Below are 25,209 nucleotides of genomic sequence, written 5' to 3'. Positions count from 1 at the left end.
TATTTTTTTGTTAATGTGACACACAGAGAAAGACTCAGAATAAATTAATCATAGACAAATTGTTTTCTGTTGTTGGAAAAAACCAAACAAACAAAACCAAACCAAAATGAAAAGACAAAAATATAAAGTTCTTGTTCCTGAAGAGGTGGAGGAGACTTTGGGGGCATTGCAGGTGTGGAAAATCTTGTGATCTTTGGCCTCTGAGATCTCAGTTGCTATGTAGCATTTGGGGGGAGGTGGTATGCAAATAATCTCAAGAGTGTTGCTTTTCCAGGGAGATATCTTGAGGACGAACCAGCACCCATCCTTTTTTGTAATGACAGTGAAAGAGGGAAGAAAAAGTTCACATACACGTATATGCACCTATATTGTACAGGTGCCAGAATGAATTTTAATACTCTATGGAACTATGATAGCAAGTTTGGGTTAGAACGTACAGTATTTTGTAGTATTACATGTAAGATGTATGATTGCACAAAACCCCTTTGAAACCTGTTTTTAATGGAGAAGACCGGCAGATCTAAAAGCTTTATTATACATTAATGACTGATACAGCCAAGGTGAAACTTGTTTGTTGCAATTGTTCTCTTGCATTTCCTTAACTTGCACAATAAGTATATACAGATGCAAACTGCATATACAATTTACAGATCAAGAGTTAGTGTGCATGGATGCTACTCAGTGAAATGATTGGAATGGGGTGTGTGTATGCTCATCGACTAAATGTTGCTATTGCAAGGCATATCCTTAATCCACCACAGTAACAGAGAATTTTGCTACTCAGGCCATGAGGAACAAGTCAAACTCAGAACAGCTCTGGAGACTGCTCAATAAGTCAAGTAAGGCGGTTAATGTCTAAGATGAAGTCAACCATATTAAGTAGTTAACAGTATTGCATTTCCTTGAGATTATTTCTTGGAACATTGGGCCACAGCTACCCAAAAAGCTGTGGGGTAAGAAACATGAATTTACAGTTAATTAACTACTTTCTGGTATCTGCCCACTGTCTCTGTAAGTTGTGTCAAAAACTTAGGCACGTTAGCATGATCTGCTCTTAAGCTCATTCCCATCCTTCCTTTGTTCTGTCGAGTAGCTGTGCCTTTTTGAAAAGAACCTTAAAAAAATATTAGTGAAAATTAATACTGATGCTGTAGATGATCCTTACGGTCAAACACTGAAGTAACTTTTATTTTGGTAATGTTCTGTTATTTATCTTACAAGAATGCTGTTGACTTTCCTGACTCCTGAAAATGAGCATAATGTGTATGCCCTGTAGACATCTCACATTCCCATAATTCGTATTGTGTTACAAGCATGCATTTGCTATTCAGGTAAGCAGACTCTAGTTTCTGTCTCGTCCTCTCCGCCCCAGCTGTGCCGGCGTTGGCTGCAGGGAGGTAGAGCCACGGCTGCTGCCTGGCTCCAGAGCCCAGAGCAGGAGGTGATGGTGGTGAGCTGCTCTGGGGCCAGGCCCTGCTGGGGTGGGCAGCACCCACACAGGAGCTGATGGGAGCAAGTGTTTGGGCAACTGGGATCTCCCACAGCCTGTAACCAGCTCTAGAGTCAGTCCTTCTAGTCACGCTGTGCTGAATCGAGCCCTGTCTGAAGAGCAAACAGTGAGAACTGACTTTTCCTCCCAGAAATCTTTTTCTCAGTGTTTTATTTCCCTAGCTGTGGTTTTTTGGATATTAACCTGGTAGTAGTTTCCATTCCTTCATACATTTTTGGTATTTCTTGTTCTCTGTATAAAATGTCTGTCCTGCTGCTAGACAGTAAATATTTTTGCTTTGCTATTTCCTCAAATCTTAAAGTACTGCTTTTTCTCTCCCTTAATATTTCCCTCATGTTAAATTTAAATAATTTGCCTTTTATCTTTGTCCATCTAGCTGCTTCTGCTGTCTTCCTTTAATTTCCTTTCTGAAATATGGTCACATCATTACAGCCAATATCTCTATTTTTTCCAACATTAGATATACAAGAGCTATTTTGGAGCACTTTAGTCTACTATGGCTTCTCAGTTTTGATTATCCCAGCTGAGGACCAAAATTCACATGAAGTATTTCTGCAGTATTCTCTACTGAGAACAGCAGACTCTTCTACTTTATAGAAATATGTGAAAGATTCCTGTAAGTGGGTTATAAAAGTTTGCTATTTTGATGGATGACATCATTGCAAAAAGTCGTGGGGGTCTTTTTTTCTTCGTTTCTTGTTAGATGGAAAAACTGGTACAAATTATGCATATATGAGACTAGTGATATGCCACCATTGGTAGAAGCATTGGTGTCAGGTGTAGAGTAAATGGTGTGCAGCTTTTTCATTTTTGTGACATCTTTGGTTGAGATGATGGCTGTGTATCATTTAGTATTGCATTCATAATACTAATCTGAGTAGATAGATACGTGCCTCCGAAACTACAAGGATTTTATGCAATAGTACTCTGTCATAGCTGGAAAGGGAAAGAAAAGGTTGTGTTTGTCATCATTCGACACTCTTACTCCCTCGTGGAGGCTGAGAATCCCTTCTGCCCTGTGATGGAGGATTGATGTTTGCTGCTGAAAAAAGCTGTCAGAGATTCAGGGTGGCAATTTTTCCCTTTGTGGGAACTAAGAATGATTATTTATGGCATGTAGGAGGTTGTAGTTTAGACAGAGTTCTGATGGAGAGAGAGGAATAAGGCTCTTTCTCAGGGGCAGAATATACAGTCTCTTCTGATCCCTTGTTTTTAGTGCTTTATTTTTAGGCGTGCTATTTTTAAACAGCTTGAAATACAAAAAATATTTGCTTTTTTTTTTCAGTTAAAAGAAAACCCTGTTGTGACACAGCATGACTCAATCTTTTTATAGCCACATCAAATACGTGTTGCTTAGGATAATGTAAAAATATCCAAACAATAATAAAGGCAAAAATAAGAAACCAGCAGTTGCTATTGTAACACAAGGTGGAGGGCAGCAAAACCAAAAAGTTCTGTAAATAAATGTCTCATCAATATTTATTATTCATTCCAAACAAAACAATAATATGCTTTAACCATATCATACCAAAAGTAGTACAGAAAGTATAGACAGTACATAGAAAGTATTTTATATCCCCTCTCTCGGTATTAATGTAGCAATTGTCTTAGCCTGTTAACAAGTGGCTGTTAAGGGAGATGTACAAAGTGAGAGTAGAATTAGATTTTAGGTTCTTTAGAGTCTTGATTGTTTTGATGCTGAAGATGAAATGAAGTTGTTGAGGTGGAGGGGATGGTGCTGCCTAGTTTCTGGCCAGGTGGTAACTGTGTATGTGCTCCTGAAGCAGTATGGCTCAGAAACAGTAGGCCCCTAGCTCACAGGGTCATCTTGTGACTCATAAATATTATTCTTGTCAGTGCAAAGTAGATCTGATTTTGAGCCTAAACCAGCAACCAAATGAATAATAACAGCTGACAGCAATGCAGTACACGCCTTTAATTCCAGCTTCGCCAGCCCAGCCTCCATTCCCTGTGCAACGTCAGGTACTGGGTTTGAAGCTCAGAGAGGCCCTGAAGGAGGCCTGGCAGCCAGGTTGTTCAACGCTCATGTTTCCACTTCTGTGGCTTTTAGCAGGCTGTTGATGTTTTGGGTTTTTTTTTTTTATTTTTCCTAATCTGCCAAGCTCGTCTTTTTTCAGCTGCTTAGGCATTGTTAGTGCTGACACAAAGACTTTCATTTGCTTATTTATTGTACAGTTAGATCACATCTTTCACTGAGAAAACCTAAGAGAAGCCAAGTTGCTATTTGCTGACATTGCAACTGCATGGCTAGCCCCAGGGATGGACTGCAAGCTCTAAGCCTCTCTATTCTGTTCGCCCAGATCTGACCGTGCCACAGGGGAGCTCTGTTCGAGTTACTGAGTCCTCGCTGTGGGTAGTGCTGACACGGGGGTGTGGGGCATCTCTACTGGCCCTTGTTCTGCTGGCTCTGAAGTTCCTGGCCAGTCCCAGGAGACCTGACCTGTCCCTGGAGCAGGTGGAGAGGGGTGGAGGGGAAAGTGCGTTGTGTGAAGGGCAACAGAGGAGAATTAGCAGCTGAGTGAATTAGTCTGAGTCCTCCCTGCAAAGCAGGTTCAAGTTAAGGTGGACACCAGGTAACTAGCTCAGGTGTAAATTGTCTCCAGATTAGCGTACTGCATTTTTATGTGGATGGTAGAAAGCTCTAGCTAAAATAAAGGTTAAATTCTCAAGAAATATGCAGTAAGAACAAATCATTAGTGTTTGCGATGTGGGCAACAGAAAAGCATTGTAATTTTTAAGTATATATCTTTGTCCTTTAGGAAATATGCAGCCTGGAGAAATATGAAGAGTTGCTTTTGCAACTGCTATGATGTGGATGTAATTTTTTCAGATGATTTATGACAGGGAGATTATTTTTTTATTTCAAAACTGTATAGAAACCAGTTAACTGTTAGCTGGACATGGTTATGGTACCAGTTGGGAGTCACTGAAGTTGATAAGTTCAGGTTAGACTCTGTAGTCATCACTCAGGCTTGGAAGGGCAAGAACTTGGGGGTAGGTGGTGTCCCGTAGAAAGAGCACTCCCTGTTTTGTTGCCCAGACCAAAGAGGTGTTAGCCACTGCGCATGCCCATGCATCTGGTGTTAGGTTCCTGGAGAAGGGAGAGTGAGAGCAAAACAGATGCAGTTAGGCACTACTAAAGCTTGGGCTTATTTCTAGATCCTAGGGAGAAGTCTGACAATAATCTGGTGATGATTTGCTGCTTCTCTGTATATTTGCATGTAAGGCCATGCTTTAAGCGAAAAAGAGTAGTTCCAAACTACTGATAGAAATTGCCATCTAAAATGTGATACCCTATTACTGTGAACTACTTAGTGCTACCACTTTCAGCTGTCTTCCATGCTATTGCTTTCTTGGATATTTAGGCTGCTGCCTTTTTATTCAGTCTGTCTGCATCCTTTTCCATTTGATTGTATGTGATACTGTAGTACTCAGATTTGATTACAGCTGCACATTAAAGCAGTGTGTAAGTGCTGGGGAGAGGCAAGCTGAACCTTCCTGGCACTGCTTCTCTTCCTTGTGCCGGTTTGCATTGCTTTTGGGAAAGAACCCTTTGGCCTAGTAGTGTGTGTGGCTTAGTCACAGTCAACAGTCACTGACTTTTATAAAGCCTGCTGTTTCGCTAACTGTGCACATTTTCCATATATCCCATGGCTTTGTGAGCTTTGTCCTCTTCTCATTGAATTTACTGGGTTTGATGCCATAGCTTCCAATGGGAAGCTTGATTGTTTTCCCATTCTCATTTCTTACACATTTTCTGTAGCTTACTCTGTTATCTGATACTAAACCACATTCTGTATAGCTTTGTGAAGAATGTAATTATCTGTATTTATTTTGATACCATACCTTTTTGTCCATCCTGCCAGTTCCTTTTTCCAAGTGTAATATCACAAATAGCTGATGAGTACTCTGAAGAAAATTACGCTTCTCTGTTGGACTTCTGTTTTCTCCAATAACCCAACCTTCAACTGATCTTTTTAGTCACATGTTTTATAACAATTTCCAAAAATTAATTGGTTTCTTTTTCTCAGTGCTTCCACATCACTGCTTCCATTGTACAAATATAAAATTAACAAGGTTCCTGCAAACTAGGCTTGTTTAAGATTATTATTTTATTGAAGCTCATGTAACATTGTTCATGTTCAAGCAAATTGCTGTTTGTGTGTTTTCAGATGTATTTACCTCTGCTGTACTATATTTAAAAGCATTTTTCTAATTCAAGTTTGCAACCGGTCTTCAGTATTGTTAGCAGTGACAGCTGCATCAGTGATAGCAATAGCTGGAGACTTAATAGAAAGCACACATAAAGCCTACAAGTTCTGTGCTGTCTGCAGTAGTAAAACAGGTCTGGATTTAGTGCAAGTTAATTTAACTTGAGGTAAAAATCTAGTTGGTCCTTGGTTTTTATGTCAGTCGGGTTGAGATGAAGCTAACCTATAGGCCTGACTCCATTTGCAATAGACATTATGCATTAATTCTGTGTCTGTTAGTTTTTGTTGGGTTTTCCCCCTAACAGATGCAGTGAAGTTTGTGGGAAAACATAATCTGAGACTAGTTTAATGAACACTTTTAGCCAACCTAGCTTAAAATAAGAGCCTTGTGTTCCACTGACTTCATTTTTGTAGTTCCCACTCCTACGCCTGGTGATGGTACAAGTGCTTCACTATTTACATGAGGAAACAATTCAGCAGACACACTTTTGTGTTTGTACAGTTGCATAGGTCATTTGCTAGTGCGGAAGTGTGTACACACAAAAGTTGCACCTCTGTAAATTGCTTATGTCCCATTTCAAAACACTTGAGTGCAGCCAAAGAGTACCTAAACTTTCTTAATTAATCTGTAAAATTATGCATTAATTTATTCTGCAAAATACTTTATAATAATAAATTGCTTGTATTTTGATGAATATGACTTGATCCCATAACATACATGAGAGCAGTGTAGCTAAATCACATCGTTTGAAATTATGGTATTAAAAAATGAGGGGAATACACAGAGTTGCCATTTTGTTGGCCACATCTTCCTTGATAGCATACTCTATAACTTCTCAGTGTAAAATATGTTAATTCCAGCATCGCTAATTTCAGTATTGCGTAAACAGAAATTAAAGTGTAAAAAGGCAAGAGGGCAGAACTCCATTAGCATTACCTGCCAGGCTACAGAAAATAGGTTTGGGTTTGGAGAGCAGATTTATAACTGAATTAATAGCATTGATCTAGACTGGGTGTAAATTTGTTTGTGGGTGTATCCGTAGAACCTAACTACTGTTCAAATCAGCTGGAAAAAAACAGATTTTGATTTCAAGTGGTACAGCTTGAAATGTCACAAGTTTTCAGTAGCATCCTGAAATAGTAGTCTCTAAGTGTGGGGAGAGAATATCTATTTAGATGTCAGTTAAGCATGGTGACTAACAGATCAAAAGGGACTGTTAAGATATGCAGCCGACAAGCTGCATAACATAATCTGCAGAACTTCACTGAATATTTACTGCATCAGGCTCACAGCTTCCTTTTGAGTAACAGCATATCTGCAGGTTTGACTTAAAAGACTGTAAAGGATGGAGAATCCACTGTACCCAGTTCAATAGTTCAGGTAGTAATTATTCTCACTACTAATAGTTGCACTGTAGGAGCGTAATTTTTGCATCCTTAGCTTCCAGTAACTGCATCTCAGTTGGGATAATTGTGTTTTTCTGCTAGATTTAGAAATGTCTGCCATCTGAAATCCCTTCTGTGTGTAGACATGCACAAAACCCTATGAAATTACCTTCTAATTTTTGAGGGCAGTGCAATTCTTTAATAGTTCAGAGGCAAGTCGGTTGACATCATTTATGTATGCTTTTATATAATGCATAGATCAAGGAATAGAATTCAATGAAAGAAAAATATTTTGGAGGTTGGAATTTGAATAGATGGGTTTCAGTTATTTAATGCTAATGAGAAATGTAGTAACCTTTGTGATGCTTATTGTGCTTTCCTGCAGGGCAGCAAAGGACATTACAGGTATCACTGGCAGAGCCACAATGTCAAGCACAGTGGAGTGGATGATATGGTCCTCCTTTCCAAAATCACAGAGGATTCCATAGTGGAGAACCTAAAGAAACGATACATGGATGATTATATTTTTGTATCCTTTATAGTGCTGTTTTTAGCAGGGCACTGTGGACTTGCTGAGCCAATGTGAAATGAATTACATGTATGTATTCTATTTAAGCAGATTACTTGAAGATGCTGAGCATTTTATGTGACAGTTCACCTGAGATTACACAAAATGCTTTGTAAACTGAGCTGATTTGATATCTGGAATTGTTCTTGTCATTGTCGAAGATAGGCCTGTAGTTCTCTATATTTATACATCCACATGAAGCTACTGCAGTAATGCTACTTCTAAGAGCAAGAATTAATAGGTTTAAGGCATTTATGTGTCTTGATACCATGTTGTCTTCCATACCTCCCAAATTCTAATGCTTTCAAAATAGTATTTCTTCTGTGACATAACCCCATTTACAACTTACTCTGGAATTGTTAATGCTGTGAATCATGGGCTGATGGAAACAGGTGAATATGTGAAGATTGTAAATCTAAAGTGTTCTTCCTTTAAAAATTTTTTTTCCTGTGATTAATGAAACCATAAAAGATTTAAATACCTGAACATATAACCTAACAAGAAAAACAGATTTTGGCACCAAAGGTTTGCTTCCCTCCCGCCCCCCCAAATTTCATATGAAAGGAATTCCTTGAGATAAGAATAGTCACTATTTCATTTTTAGCTTTCACAATGTAACATGACCTGCAACAATGAGTTTGGTAAACACTAGTCAATGTGATTATGTACTAGAAAGTGATACTGTTTCTTCTGTTGTAGCCAGGTTTTCATACTTGCTAATTGTATCTGGAGAATAGTTTCCTTGAAGAGTTCAACTTTTTTTAGCAGAAAGGGAAGGAAATATAACATCTCCTGGCTGTTTCCATATATTCAGATGGTTAAGAGCTAAGTAGCAGCTCAATTTAGCAAGAGCTGATAGAAGAAAATTGATGTTGCAGTTGTGCTGACATTTCTATCCCAAACTGCAGAGGTTTTTAATATGTGTGTGCACATGGGTTTGGATCCTCTGTTCAATAAAGTACCACAGCATTATTAAATTTGCCTTATAGAAACGTGATAAAGTTGCACAATATTTGTCAAACTATAGTATTGGGGCAAGCTTTTCCTGTTAGTAACATGAGCACTTTTGTCCCTGTGGAACGCTGCATCTTCCATGCAGTATATTCACAAAGTCTTTAGTGCTCTGTGCTGAAGAAATGTTTTTATGCTTTTTTTCTTATAAAAATAAGTGAGATTAACATGGAGATGGTCTTTGTACTGAAGCAGAAATAAGTATGTTTTCCAAGGGGACTTGCAGTCACATGAGGGATCAGAGTCTTCTTTTAAAGCATTATAATTCCTTTGTGTAGGGAGAAAAGACTCCTTTTGCAGTTCTGCGAAGGCTTTTCATTCTAAAATGGAGATCATCTCTTGAATCTTTCAATTGTTTGTATGCCCACCCATGAATGAACATTTCTCTGTGCTACGTTGCATAGAGATTACTGAATCATCCCAGAAAATGCTGGTATTGTTTACCAACAGAAAACTGTCACTTTGGATGTTTATAGTGATACAATGAATGCTTGATTTATTATATTTGAGACCCAGATGTTGTTACTCTTCTTTGAATTAAATTAAAAAATGTGTGAAGAAAGCATTGCAAATTGACGATACAGAAATTATGTCACTGAGTTATACTTCTCTAACATGTTACCATTTTGTGCTGTGGCACCACAATAACAGATTCTTACATAGGATAATCCAGCAGGACAAATCTGTTAATTTTCCTACTTTTGTACAGAAAGCTTAGATAGTAAATTTGCCTATGAACAATTCCAGATTGTTAAATGAAGCCTGCAGTACAACATTTGGACTCATTGACTTGGGTACACTCCTAACTCCCAACTCAATGAACCAGTCCTGCCTGTAAAGTAGGATCAGTTGCTTCATATATGTATACTGCACTTCTAATTCCAAAGATTTCTAAAGTATTTTGTAAATGTAAGTACATGTGCAGCTGAATGCAGAATGGTGTAATACTAACATTCAAAATGTTGCAAAAAAGCTTTCTGGGACTAATAATAGCTTGAAACTGAGTGTCCTATAGGGCAGCCTGCAGTATAAGACTCCTAGGGACTGTTAATAGTTACACTGATAACACCACATACTGAATTACGTAATCCCTTAGCTCCCCCACTAGTACATGCAGCTGAGTAATTGTCCAATTTAGCTCCGTAGTGGCTGTTTCCATCTGACTGTGCATGCTCAGCACTATCTCTGTGAGATCAGAATGTGTCACTATACTATATTCTGCAAAGGTCAAAACAATCTTTTCTAATACTGACAGTATGACCTCCTCAGTTACAAAGAGTAGAACAGTTTAAATATGCCGTTTCCTTTCTGTATTTTTATTCAAGGTGTGTCATGTTTGGGCCCCTAATACATGTTTCTATACTTGGCTTGTCCTAAAATAAATATTTTGATAATATGAAAGTATCCCATTGAAGGATATGTTTGTATTCTTGTAAGCCTGCTAATTTCATTTTTATTAACAATTGTTGTAAGCTGTGAGTTTTTTACTATTATTTGAAGCTGTGCTGTATTATGTAATAGATGGGAAAGTTATTTGGCGGTTGCTAGTGGTAAGATAATACTTTATGAAACGGTAGTTACCTTAACTTCTTTTGAACACAGACATATATTGGTTCTGTATTAATCTCTGTGAATCCTTTCAAGCAAATGCCATATTTTGGGGAAAAGGAAATTGAAATGTACCAAGGAGCCGTAAGTAAAGCAGTCTAAAATGTACTGCAGTATTCAGGGGCATGTAAACATTATTCCACACGGTTAAACTCTTGGAAGCATTTGTTTCTGGGTTTTGGTAGCCTGGAAGAACTTGGCTGATATCCATTACCATATATTGAGTCTTCAAATTGAATTCCCTGGAACGTAGGATTAGTATTTCAAGAAAATACTTGTACTGATTAACTCTAATCTATATCGGGTTTCTCTCCTTGACATGTCCCTCCTCCTGCAAAGGCAGTTTTTAAGCTACTGTATGCTTAAAGTGTGGTGCACAATATAAAAAAAAAAAAATTGAGATGCCAAAATTGGATGCCACTTTTGAAAATATAATTTGAAGAGTGAGTCAGCACAAGGACATTAGGGACTTAAAATTCACTTTCCTGCTCTGCTCGTGTTGGGCATGTCCATAGATTTGGGAAACCATTTGGTTTGAATGGACTCAGTGGTTAAAAATGAAACATACAGCACCAGGCTCTGTGTAGCGGTTTAGGTAGTTTATTGTTAGCATATGACCACTGGTGGAATGGGCTTAAATTATGTGAGTTTCTCTTGGACAAGTAATATATTTCAAGCACAGACCATTTTTAGAACAGGGTGTTTACGATAGTTTAGGAGAAAATTATGGATGAGAGAAAGATCAGTAACAAAATCAGGAGACTTTGGTTTGTTTTTGTTAAACAAACAAAAAAAATTCCTGGGGAAAATTCAGTATAAAGTAGGATTCAGGACTGTTTTTCCAGGAAAATAATTCTTCCAATTTAAATAAAAATTTATATTGCTCTTTCTGCATTGTTTAAAGCTGTGTTGAAAAATTATTCTCTATTTCCCCTCCTAGGCACAATATGAAAACCCACCACATATTTATGCTCTTGCAGACTGCATGTACAGAAACATGATTATTGACAGAGAAAATCAGTGTGTCATTATTAGGTAAGAAAAAGATCTGTTAAAAAATATTTTACCATCTTCCTTTGGTGTTTTAACTTCAAGAAGCAGAAAAGTTTATTTTTTATTATATCAATAAAAATCTGTGTCCATGACCACTGAACATTTTGGAGTTTTCTAGGATAGCTAAGTACTTTCTGACCCTCCCTTTTGTTTTCCAGTGAAATCCTGATGGTAGCTTAACCACAAGAAATCTCTCTCACATAGCCAGCTTCATGCCCAACACCAAAACTGCAATAGCTTGAATGACTACATGAGAGAGATGGATTAACAACTATAGCAGCCACAGATACTGTTAAATCCAACATTCTGACTGCATTTACCATACTCTGGTTTTAGTACTATCCCCCCCCCCCCCCCCCCCCCCGTTAAAAATGAATGTACTTTTGTTCCTTTTGGAATTTTGCTTGCATTCAGTCAGAGACAAAAGGAGGAGAGAGATACTGGAAAATTAATTTTGTCTTCACTATTAATCTAATTATAAGTCTGAGGAAATTCACTGTAGAATTATTACTGAACTTTTTTAATGACATGCATTACTGAAGTCACAATCAAAGTGAGTTTTGGGTCCAGAGGTATGCTTTGTTCTCATCTGTGGGTTTATGGTTGGTGTATGATAAAAGAAAGTGTGCAGAGAGCAAGAACTGCAGGATATTTGAGCTGGTACACTGTACCCCTTCTGACTTTCCTTCTTATGTGTAAAACTTAAGAGGTTCACTGTAGTGCACCTGGAACTGCACTTTACCTGTGGCAGTGGTCTCCAGAGTGGGGTGCATGCATCTCGGAGGCTGTGCAGTGAAAACCACTGGGATACGGGAAGAAAATATTACATGTTCCATAGTAGATGTACGTAATTTATAAATAGAGAAATTATATACATACATTGGGAGTGTGTGCTCAGACTTTTTTTTAATGATGGTGTGTGTAATCAAAAGTGTTTGGCGACCACTGACCTATAAGACTTTCCCAAGAACTAGGGAAAAGAAAGAGGAGAAAAAGAAAAAATAATTTGAAGGGAAACTGTCATTATTTTATTAATAACAGCTTCTCTTTAGCTTTCTGTCATTTCTCTGTGGAACATGGTGAGAGGCAGCACTATGAATTAACTGCTGTTGAATTTAACAAAAGAGAGATTTCAAGACTGAATGTTTTCTTTGTCCAGGGCGCCCTCTCTGGTCTTCTCCCTGGGGTGTCTGTGTGCCCTGCCATGCCACAGCCCCAAGGGGCCAGGATGTCAGTAGGGATCAGGTCAGATGCCTTGTAGCTTAGTGTACTCCATCCTTTGGGCTGGAACCTGCAAGGAAATGGTGGATGGTCACTGATGTTTATGTTTAAATGCCCTTGCACCAGCCACTTACTAATTTAGTGTTGTTGCCAGGAGTATTATAAAGAAGTGGGCTTAGTATGCGGGTCTTACATGTGGAGGTGCTCCATGTGCAAGCGTTCCTGTACCCTACTGAATGATCCAGTGTGAAAATAGACTTCATATTAATTTATCACTGATGAGCTGCTGTGAAACCTTGTGAGGAGAAATTGTTTGAAAGTTACATTCACTGTTTTCTTTCTTTGAGTCTATGCCTGGGGGTCGTCCAGGCAGAGCTTTCCTGGGTGACATGTTACAGTGGAAAAGTGCATAGGTATGTCCCTCTTAGTATCAGCAAAGTGTATGTAACTCTGTAGAAACTGTTGATTTTACGTGTAGGAAGGTCAACCAGGTGTTACCAGTTTGCTACACTGAGCTGTTCTCTTCTAAGGGCCTCCCTCTTCCTGGGCCCCTGGCTACAGCATGGTGCCATATGAAACAAAATGCCCATATTCCTGTGTCTCATATATCTGAATTGTTCCCTGAGTTCAGTCTTCCTTTTTGGAAGACTGATGCCTGATTGCTGGCAGACTAGAAGCTCCCAAGATAACTGTAGCTCTTGAGTGAAATGAATGTTCTAGCTGCCTTCGTGTCTACTACCACACCATCAGTTTCACTTAACAGCTGCCAAGGACTTTACCATTTCTGCCCCTAAACTGGTGATTCTCAAAAAATTGAGGTATAGTTCTGTCTGTCTGTCTGTCTGCAGTTCCACAGAAGTCTGCTGAACCTAAGTAGTTTCAAATGAACCTTTGCGTTTTAGTGAACCATAGTTTTTGCTATAAAAATTTGTCCTGTGGAAAACAAGTGATGATAACATTATGGTTATTATGAGGTAGGTGCCTGTTTGCTTCTCTGCTTTACAACTAATCTGAATTTGGAGTGACTTCACTGAAAATCCCTGGTGGAACAGAAGGAACAGAGCAGGCTAGTACAGAAACTAAAAATAATCTTTCTATGTGATAATACTAATTTAAAATGAAAAACTGTTACCAAACAACCTTTCTAGGGCCAGGGAAGCCTGTTTCATTAGTGGAGTAATTGCAGCACATATGCATGTGCGTTAAGAAAATTACATGTACGCATGTCTAATTATGGATGAGGAGCTATCTTAAATACTACAAATATATGTTAATGGAAAGATCATTTACCACCCCAGCTGTTTTTAGTGAACAACTCATGTCTGTCTTAAGTCTATTAAGTTCAAAATTTAATATGAGACTTCTAGTCAGCTTCTGTATCTCAACTTTCCAGAAGACTCAAATGACTGATTGTTCTAAAACATCTATACAGAATCTAACTGGAAATATGGTTGAATTTTAATGAGGAAGTGGTAGAAACATAAGTCGAATCCAGTAAGAAAAGTTAGGTAAAAACTCTGATTCAGAAAGGAAAAATATTTCACTGAAGTTATGCTACTGAGGTTTCTCTGAACATAGTTAGAGAAAGTAAATTTTCTGTGTAAATAAAAGCTTATCCAAACACATCAGAGTATTTTACATATGCAGTGGTCTTTACTGGCAGATCCAAGAGTTCTTTATAAATATTTGTTATTAAAATTTTTACATTGTCCTGATGATGTAGATAGGTATTACTTGTATTGTTCTGCAGCCAGGGATAGTGTATTAAATGTCACTTAGAAAATTAATTTTAGAGAGAAGGATGAGGCTGTGTATTGGATCTTGGTTCTCTACTCACTGATTATATTTCCTCTGGGAAGGAAGGAAGGAGCAAAAAATTTTCCCTCTGCATTTGTAGTCTTATTACAATTTCAGCTAAGTGTTAATTGACTTTGCTGAACAAAATGTCACTTTTCTGAAGTAGCAAATAGTGCTAGTAAGAAAAGTCTCTGAGAAAATTGCCAGTACCACAATCCACTTACTTGAAGCCATTATAATAATTTTTTCAACCTTTAAAAACCTCTGTACTTCCAGCATACTTAAAACTACCAAGCTAGAAAATTATTCTTACATCTTCTTAAAATAGTTTTAATAGCAGCAGAGCAGTAAGATATATGTGAAAAAGCTTCTGTATGAGAATCATTTGGCAGGAATGCCACAATTTCCCTGTTACAGTTAACTACCTGAGCTTTACCGGGGGCAAGATACCATCCCAGCAGATAAAGTTACTTCGATTCATAAATAATGCATTGTCCATCCTGTTTTATTCTAGTTTAATTGGAGCAATTTACTGGTCTCTGATCAATAAAAGCATAAAGCTGAAAAAAAGTGTATGCGCGCATAAATCTAAAGCAAACTCTAAAAGGCAGTCTTTTGGCCAAATTAATTTAATATAAAGGACCACTTATATCAAAACAGGGAGTAACAATAACATGGAACTATATTCCTCCAGGTCAATTTTCGTGGCAGACACTATGGAATGAGAAATACAAGCCACACTTAATTTGAACAACACGGAGAAGGATAATTTATGCATCAAAGAAAATCTTACAGAAATGTGTTACATTTTTACTGCATGATAAATAATACCGGATCAAACTAATTCAGTGTTTGGCCACAGATCCTCCTCTGTGTTCAGTTGAAAACAGCTTATATAAACTGAAGAGTATGATTCAGTTTAGATTGGTTTGTCTGTCTTGTTTTACAACAGGATGAGCAAATTTACTGTGAGCAAATTTTGAGGTAATGTTATTTTAATTATCGAACTATTGCTGATTTGAACTTCTAAATACAGTTTGCCATCTAGCAAGCTCTGTCCCTGTGAATGTAGTAGATGCCAGTAATACAGGCTTTCTTCTTAATGCTTGGGAAAAGATGACTCAGAATAATAAAAATCATGGTACACACTTCACAGATGAGATGATGAAGTATTTTTTCACCTTTTCAAATTTCCTGTTTGATCTCTAAAACTGCAGTCAGGAGAAGACAAAAGCATGAAAACATTTCTGGGGAGAAAAAAAACCAAAAAGCCTTTCAATATTTCTGTACTGTTTGGAAGCTTTAAAGATGTAAAATGTTATTTGCAGCCTGGCAGTTTGGGGAGCTTTTTCAGAATTAAACCTTTGGAAATGTCTCCATTACTCCTGCCGATAAGGAGCTCTGAGTTGACATTCTCAGCAAGTCCTTTTCCTGTGCAGGACACGCTGATGTTTCTCTGGCAAACGTAGCTAAAATTTATGCAGGAAAAGATAGGCATTTGATCTATATCCAGGAACAAGTAGGCGCAGGGTAGAAGAGTCAACAACATTGACTGAAATTATTCAGGAGCTTAAAGATAGCACAGACTTTCACACAAGAAAAAAAAATATTTCAGATGTCTTTATGACATTGAACCAACATCAGTGTGTTGTATTTTGGTATTAGTATAGTTGTCCAGGTCAGGGTAAATTTATTAAGGTCAAAGCTGACTTGCACCAACATTTATGTAAGTCTGGGGGAATTCTGTTGAAATGAAATGAAGTTAGTTTTAAGGTATGAAATAAAGCATGAGGTTGGATTGTCTAGCAGGCCAATCTTCTTTCCTTCTTGAGAAGCTTACTAATCACGAGAAGGCAAATCTACTGATGTTGTAAGTATTATTCACGGTTGAAATGAAATATTATAACGGAAGGAAGGAATTGTGAAAGCTAGTATGGAATATTAAGACTTCTTGTACCCTGTGTCAAGAAGCATAGGAACAGGAAGGTAGTTCTTCCGTCATTCAGGATGTGATTAATAATGTCGCATTATTTCATTCAGGAACACCTAAACCAAAAGACTTCTGCAATGAAGTAGGTATCTGGCATGCCATTCAAAGCTTGGATTTTTGAATGAGTTTTTGTGTTAAGATCTGAAGTCCCACTAAATTTAGATGGGAATTGAGTTCTTAACACACTTGTTCTCTTTTGAGCGTCTTGGTTTAAGTATAGTTATTTCTCAGTTTACATAGTTTTCTGACTTTGAAGTCCCATAGAGATTCTGGTGTCCATGCAAGATGATGTATTCAAAATTATTTATTCACAAACATATACAAGTACCATGCTACAATACTATATCACAGTCTATATATTACCAGCTTACCCGATGTAAATATGGTGTATATTATTCATTGTTAAGGCACCTAGTCTTGGTTGCACAAGATAAACCTTGAATTACTCCATTCTAGAGTTATTTAAAAACTAACAGGTATGTTTTTGTGTTCCTTTTTTCATAGTGGAGAAAGTGGTGCCGGAAAGACTGTAGCTGCTAAATATATCATGAGTTATATCTCCAAAATCTCAGGAGGTGGCCCTAAAGTACAGGTGAGCTGATATAAAGTAATACTGAACCATAAGCACAGTCTAAAGTTTACTTCAGAGGTAGAATGACAAAGGTATGTCTTGACAGACACTGGCAGCCAAGAGGCACTCTACCAAAGAAGCTTGTGGGTGAGCAGCTAGAAATACATAAAAGCCCTCAACAACAGAGACACAACTGAAACAGAGAGTGAACTACTTGCTTGCAGATTCCTGGGCTGCCTGTGTGATGGGAGCCATATGAGGGAAATCCACAGACACAGAATCATCTGTGCTAGAAGTTTTGTAGCTTTCATGCTGAATTATGTCTACAAGCGTTTCGGTTTTTTTTTTTAGTTAAGGGGTAAAAGGTACTTTAATTATTGTTCTTAACCAGATTAAGAACAACAACGAATCTCCTTTTAGTAGATGTGTGGGTCTTGTTCCTCTTGTGTTGGCATTCTGTTGAAAACTGAACTGGCTTTTCAGGTTTTTATTACTTCCATTAAATCTCTTATTTGTATGCATACGTCAGAGAGCCAACAGCAGGAACATCATCTTGCTTTATGAGGTTACCTAGTCAAAATTAGAGTATCTGGAAGCTAGCTGAAACAACAAATAGTTGCTTTTGTTGATACCTATACTATCAATGTCTGCTCTATTTATCGAAACCTATTAACTAAAGCTAATTGAGTGAATTAGCCATAAAAATTCCCTTAATGATGTACAATGTCATTCACTGACAGGCAGTGGTAGATAGGTAGTAGCTGCTTTTACTAGTCCACTCTTTTTGAGTGCTTACTGTTATTTTTTTGCTTTATTGCAGTCTCTGATGTTGAGTATGTTCTTTCTGCTTAGTTTTGCACAACAGTGATACAGGGAACATTGCAGAGAATAATTCGGTAGACAAGAAAGTGATCCAGATAAAGTATGCATTATGTTATTTTTGGAATAAATATAATCATACTTTATAAGTAAATATTTTGTTTTATTTAAAAGATTCCAGCTTTTTGTACAAAATTAAAAAATATTCTTAGTGATTACAGAGTAACAGTTGATGAAGTTGGTAAGTTGCCTTGAGCATTTCTTTTGAAACAAAATTCAGTCTTCTCTTCACAACCCAGCATGCATTGGGTTTGTTCGAAAGCTAATATCTTGTCCATACTTCCAACTCCTAGGATCAGATAAAGACACAACAGTAACACACTTCAGTTGCTTTCTAAGACAGCTAGATAGCAGCATCATTGATCCCAAAACAGGTTGCTGAAGCACTTGCAAATTCCTAAATTTCATGCTGCTCTGACTTCATTGGTTGTGGTTCCAGACCCCCCAAAAAGATTTAAGTGCTCATGTGTAAGAAGGAAATTGTTTAAAATCAAGACGATTAAAAAACCAGATCAATTTATTGGCTGTGTTGCTTGGCAGAACATTGAACAGAAGGTCTAGGTTTTAGCCTCAGGTGTTTTGTTCAATTTTGTAGGATTTTCTTCAAAAAATAGGAACTAGAAGCTGTGAGAAAAAAAAAAAAAAGGTTAGATTCTATTCCTTGTCTGATCAAGAGGATTTCTTACAGATGCAGTCTTTCTTGCTTTTCTAATATATAATTTAGATGTCATGGTTTTCTAGAAAATCTGTAAGAACTTTAAAAATGTCTATTTCTGAATCTGTATTTCTCTCATTTCCTAAAATTTTAGCATGTTAAAGATATTATTCTACAGTCCAACCCTTTACTGGAGGCTTTTGGGAATGCAAAAACTGTACGGAACAACAACTCCAGCAGATTTGTAAGTCCCTCTACCTTAGAGATTACTTTATTCTTCCAATTTCTGTGCTGTTACAGAGACAGTATTCAGGACTATAATATAAATTGGCTACAAATGAGGTAAATCTAAATAAATTATAAAGTGTGTTTTAAAACATAAAGTATATGTTGAGAGGCCTTTATTTCATTCTGTATAGGTTGTGCATTTGTTTCTCTTACAATATGTACTGGTCACAATTATAAAATGTTCAGTTAGCAAGCAAATAACTTACCAGCAACAAACTGGCCAGTTTTCCAGATCAGTAAAATATATGCAGTAATACATGTTTAAACCAAAATAATTTGATAGCTTTTCTAAAAATAGATTAAACCATCCTTAGAGTTGTTTGATTGGAAATGCCTTTACTAATATGTACGGAAAGTAGGCAGGAATTATTTTCAGTCTGTCATTATAAAATACTCAAGATAATATTGTGAAATGACTGTTCACTAGCTAACTTACTATAGGTTCCGTTTTTAAAAGTTACACATAAGCTTTACAAATTTGAGATTTGTTCCTCAGCCAAGGTGAGTGTTAATGCAATTAATGTCTCCCTGAGAGAAAAAGATAATCGCTTTACCTTGCTTCCAACCAGAATGCTATGTTTGCTGTTGGTCATAAATCTGTTAAATTTACTTCCCGTATAGGTGAGCCTTATGGTTTCCTTTATACTAAGCAAGAGTCTCAGCAGTGGAAAGAAGCCACTGAATTCCTCTCTACATTTGCATTAACACATGACGTATTATCCTAAGTCTAGCGCTGTGTAAATGCAGAAAGACAGACATGTGATAGTTCAAGAATCTAAGCTTAGGTTATACCTCGAGGCAGCTGTGTCACTGCATCCATAAAGATTAAATATCCTGGTAACCTTCCTTGAGGTACAGTACAAGTGCATGATTTCAGATTTGTATTTACTAATAATTCAACAGCTTTATTTATTTATTGCAGGGGAAATACTTTGAAATCCAGTTTAGCCCAGGTGGAGAACCAGATGGAGGGAAAATCTCCAACTTCCTACTGGAAAAATCTCGAGTTGTAATGAGGAATCCTGGAGAGAGGAGTTTTCACATTTTTTACCAGGTCAGAAGTGCATAGGTCCTTGTGAAGTTATTTTAAATAACTAGGACCGTTTTTTCCTTTTGATTGAAAAGTCGTTCTCAACACAGTGAGATTACTGAATGCGCACTCAAGAAGGTAATCTGGATATCACTGGGAAACTCGATAGCTTGTTAAGACACCATCTAACATAGACCTACCTAGCTGCTTTCAGCTCCAGAACAAAAGTACTTCAATATTTCAAAGGCCTTGCTTGGAAATTCACTGTGAACTCCCATATGGAAAAGTCCAGTAGAATATAACAGAAAATGAGAACTTTCCAACAGATTTCTTTTTAAACTGGCTTGTGTAATTATACCTTCTGCTCTGGAATTCCATAGCACAGCTGTGAAAGAGAGATTTGATTCTCAGTTGTTTTCTAGGACATTTAGGATAATATCTATTTGTTGAATCATCCCCACTTTTTTTGTGTTTCAAAAGGCTCTTCTGGCCTTCACTGGTCCTTGACATGCGAGTTCCTTATCTGCTGAAGTGCCGTTGATCAAGCTCTACAAAACTAGAGTAAAGACAGTGCATTGTAAGTGACTGTAAGCAGCTTCACATAAAGTTGAAGTGCCATTGCCAGGATGGAAAGCTGAGTTGGAGCTGGAATTGCTCCAGGAGCTGTGCCTTCTCCTCTTCTGAGGGATATGAACAATTTGCACTGTCCTGCTGATTTTCCTCTGTGGCTTGGAGAGGCTTTTTGACACGGGAGTTAAGAGTAGGGTTTTGACTATTATCTTCTGAGATTAGTTTGTTCATTCCTTCCTGTTGCAGCCATGTCTGTGCGTAACTGCGTGGACTTTACATAGGTCTGAGGGGCCTCTCCTCTGGCATCGCAGAGAGTACAGGAACCTTTTTTTAACTACTGTGTTATTTATTATCGGCCCTGTTGGCCTAAATGATGCAAAGTGGTGTGACTTGAGCCATGCTTCAAATCAACGTAGTATTGGAGCAGTTCAAAACTGGCTTCACATAATGGGCATAAAGGATACTTGGCCTCACAATTAGAGTCACAAGTAATGCTTTCTTGGTGTGTTTTTTCAACTCTGCCTATCTTTCAGTAGGCATGGAAAACACATTGCTCCTGAGGATTTAGATAATACATTGAAGATGGAAAACCTGCTTTGCCTTTATGAGGTAAAGATAATGGAAGGCATTTAAGTCAGTTGCAGTTTTTGCTTTTTATTAGATGTGGAAGTTAGAACTAAACCATTCATGGGAATGGGATTGAGAATCTGGTCTTTTGGGTTAAACAATTAACAAAATACAGGAAGGATACATACCTGGCACAGCACTAGCCATATCTCTCCCAGTAATTTCAGGCTCAGTCACCTGTTTCCGACCTGCCTCGTCTCTGCTGAAGACTGTTGTGTGATACCTAATTTGGGGATTTTTATTCTACAGCTAATTGAAGGGGCCTCCTCAGAACAAAAAAGCAGTCTTGGCATTACCAGTATGGACTACTATTACTATCTGAGTCTCTCTGGGTCCTACAAAGTTGATGATATCAATGACAAATTGGATTTCCAAGAAACATTGGTGAGTTTTTTAGTCTATGATTTGAATAGTGGTGGATGTATGTTCATTTCACTGTCCATTTGTAGCAAAGACATTGGTGTATTAATGTGGGAATGAGAAATTAATGTAGATATAAGTTATTTTAATTATATTTTACACTGAGGAGGAGGTCCTATGTTGCAGCCTAACAATACTGAGAAGGTAGATTGTTTTTACAGAAAGGCGTTTTGTTTTCTGTTTGTTGTTTTTCAGAAGGGTGCAATTTGAATGACATTTAATTGAGGGCAGATAATCTGCAGTATGAAAAATGGGAAATGCAAACACAGTGAAGAACTTCCATTAGACGAAAATATAAGAGTGCCCTATTTTAGCTGAATTCTTAGTGGTGACTAATCTTCCATGCCTACTTAAAACAGTGCAGCTGAAAGGCTGGAGAAGGGGCCTTAGAAAGCATAGATCAGGGATCTTTATCCAGTGCTGTTGCCAATTCATTGTGTGACCTTTATGCGAGTCATGTCAACTTGCTGATCTTCTGTTACTAGAAGTTTACTATTTAAAATAAGCATATTAACGCATCTTCTTATTTATATATATAGCACATTTAAAGGCCTAAAAAAAAAAAATTGTTACTGTTGTATTCTAGCTAATTTGGTATTTTAGAAAAACAGTCAGTTGAGAAGATATTCTATAAGTTACCATGTACTCTAGACTCCAAAACCCACTGTTGTTGTGGATTATTTTCTAGTAAGTGGCTGAAATTCACAGCCTGAGCCAGAGAGACTGTGCTGCTTTTTAGAGTCATTCAGTACAGCTTCACAGTTCTTAGTCTCAGTGGATAAACTGTCTGTGTAGAAGGAATAAAAACAGTCTCTTAAGTTCAATGTTTCCCATTTTGCAATGAGACTATTTTTAGTGTGACACTTAAGAGCAGGCACTTTTTTTTAGTAACTTTAATTTTTCCAGAGTTTATTTTGCTAACACATCTTCTAAATAGTGTAGATGCTTCTGTATTTTAAATTAAAAAAAATACAAAAATGCTGAAGTAGGACATCTGGTACCTTTTGAAACTTCAGTGCAGGCTGTAATGAAATTGCCTTAGGTATTTGAACTGTTTTGAAAAACTCAAATTTTTAACATCAAAATTTTAAAAGGACTTCTATGACAAGAGTCACTGAACAGATTCTTTGACTGATCCGATTTTTTTTTCTTTTTCTTCCCAGCATGCAATGAGTGTGATTGGGATCTTTGCAGAGGAACAGGCATTGGTGCTGCAGATAGTGGCAGGAATACTGCATTTGGGAAACATCAGTTTCAAAGAAGTTGGCAACTATGCAGGAGTGGAGAGTGAGGAGTGTAAGTACCTCTCGAAACTGTTACAGAGTTAGCAGGGGGCTGCAACCGAGATGGCATAAGGTGAACTGCAATCTTGAGCTGCTTATCCAAACACAGTGTATCATTTCTTGTGGTGCGAGGCTGCTAATTTAGATTCTTTTCCAAAACCAATGGTACTGAGGCTGTTTTGTCTTGTACAATGCCACTGACTTAACAGGAGTGCAGTTTTGCATTTTGAATTTAAGAAATCCTTTTCCAGCCTTTGAGTATGAAAGAATAGAATTTGTGAGAAACGCTTTCAAGCAAACTTGAACTCTGCTCCTGTCAATGCATCAGCACACATTCATAAAACACCTGTTTCTTTTGTGATTTGTCTGACCTCATTGCCATGTGAAAGCAGCTACCAACTTGTGGAGTATCCCCAGTCTCAGGTACACAGCCAGTACTCAGGCATATATGTATGTACATGCATCCAGAAGAGATGCCTTGAAAACAAATTCAGGGTTGAATTGAAATGCAGAATTTACATTTATGTTAATGTTACAGTTATGTTCCCTGTCTCAAATTTCTCAACCCGTACTTCAGTATTAGGTACATCTACTGTGTAACTCTTTCCTTATTATATCCTTATCCACAATGCACTGTCCTTGCATCCTTCACCTCTTGCTACTGTTTTGTATCAGCTAGGCACACATCAGCAAGATCTTGAAAGATTATTGGATCTCAAGTTATAAATATTTTTGTCATGATTTATACCTTGCATCTAATGTTGATTTTATACTACTTCGAGAGTTTAAGGACAGAGTAGATAAGCACAACGTATGTAGTAGCTTATACATATCTATCTGTTCTCATAACTCTTATTTCAGAATGGTCCGTATGTTTAGGAAAACTGCATTTGTTTAGTTTTAGGTAAGTTAAGTGTGAATAAAGTATCTTTGTGTAGTCAAGTTCCCACTCAACTTTGTTAGTAGTCTGCTATTTGTTTTAAGAAATTGGGAAACAAAAATTGCTAATTTTTAACCTTAATTTTTTAATTTGAGAGAATAGTAAGTGAACCCAAAGAAAAACATTTTGTGGCATTTTATACATCCAAAGTAAAGTATTGGATTTTTCATATGCCTTACAATTCCAAATGAGCTACTGTGCTTCCATGTAAATCACAGTATTAAATCTTTCAACAAAATCAAGGCATTTAATTGCCAGATGAGATGATAGATACAGTGTGTTGTATCAGAAAGTAACAAACCGAAAAGACGTGAGTTGAAAATAAGTTGGTAAATGTGAATGTATTTCTATGATGAGCCATGTGCACCATATTTCTCTTGCTCACTGGGATATAAATACAGAATTTCTGTTTGAATAATACATTGAAAAAATCAGCAGACAGAATGAATATAGAACTTATTCATAAACATACTGCATTTTAAAGAAGGCGTAGAAGAAATAGCAATGTCTAGTACAATTCCTGCATTATGAAGTTGAAAGTTGGGTTCATTTCTCTTTCCATTAATCCTCCTCTCAGTTTACTGTTTGTCCTAGCCAACTAAATAGTAAAGCGTTTATAGCCTGGATAGCCACGAAAGATAAAACACAATGAAAGACCACTGATAAGTCATGCTTTGTGTAAGTCTGAAATAATAAAAAGTTTAAGAATTTGGTCAATAGTGTTCTTGTTATTATATAGCCAACTGCAAAAAAACATGCAAAGGCCATTCTTCAAGACACCAAAAACTCTACTCTCTTACTCTGAGTCAGAATCAAATCTATACAGGCCATTCTTGACAGACATTTAGACAAGTACTTCTTTAAAACTGCCATTGATTACTATCTGTTACAGTGCTTGATTATATTAATAGTTGAAAAAAATGTTCTCATTATTTATCCTAAATCTTCCATGTTGCAAATCATGCCAAATACTACTTGTTCTCTCCTGGATGGCAGAAAACAATTTAAACCATCCCTCTTTATGCTTGCATTGTATTGAAAGATTTATTTTACACTTTCTGAAAACTGATGAAGTGAACCTAGTCTTTTTCAGCTTTTCTTCACAGATTGTATTTAAAACTATTCCACAGAAAGCTATTGATTACTCTTTGAGGATTATTTTTTCAATTACATGCATATACTGCTTTATAGTAATTTCTAGATGGTAACTCTATGGTCCCTAACTAGGGAAAATAATCAGGCATCTTAAGAACGTGAAGTTATATCAAGTCATGTCCAGCTCTTCCTTTACAGTAAATCGTTAGCTCTGTGAAGGAAGAGTTTGAGGTGTGCATGGTGGTTCTTACTATTATACTATCTTCATAAATTCTTACAGTAGTATTAACTAAATACTTATGCTCATATATACTGTAAAGATGCCAGAATATTTGGTCTATGATTACCTACATTCTTTTCCATTTTAAAGCATATGATGTTTGGCCTTTTCATGTGCTCTTCAACTTGAGTTCTCAGTGAGTTACCAGAGATGTTGCCAGTGACTCAACTTTGGTTAGTTGTGTGGTTTGTAGTA

The 25,209-nt window shown here is 37.2% G+C and overlaps 1 protein-coding gene across 1 annotated transcript in view; it reads left to right on the top strand.

The window, feature by feature from the left end:
• MYO1E (myosin IE) overlaps positions 1-25,209 on the top strand; it is a 98,086-nt gene that overhangs the window by 27,790 nt on the left and 45,087 nt on the right. The window contains 8 exon segments of the mRNA XM_052807792.1: positions 7,514-7,657; positions 10,310-10,399; positions 11,256-11,350; positions 16,881-16,968; positions 18,636-18,725; positions 19,692-19,823; positions 21,246-21,380; positions 22,580-22,712. Of these exon segments, the coding sequence (XP_052663752.1) occupies positions 7,514-7,657; positions 10,310-10,399; positions 11,256-11,350; positions 16,881-16,968; positions 18,636-18,725; positions 19,692-19,823; positions 21,246-21,380; positions 22,580-22,712 (907 nt within the window).

This window comes from Harpia harpyja, chromosome 14, assembly GCF_026419915.1.
Source record: "Harpia harpyja isolate bHarHar1 chromosome 14, bHarHar1 primary haplotype, whole genome shotgun sequence".
Taxonomy (NCBI): Eukaryota; Metazoa; Chordata; class Aves; order Accipitriformes; family Accipitridae; genus Harpia; species Harpia harpyja.
Note: the sequence above shows the minus strand (reverse complement) of the source record. Positions and strands in the feature narration are given on the sequence as shown.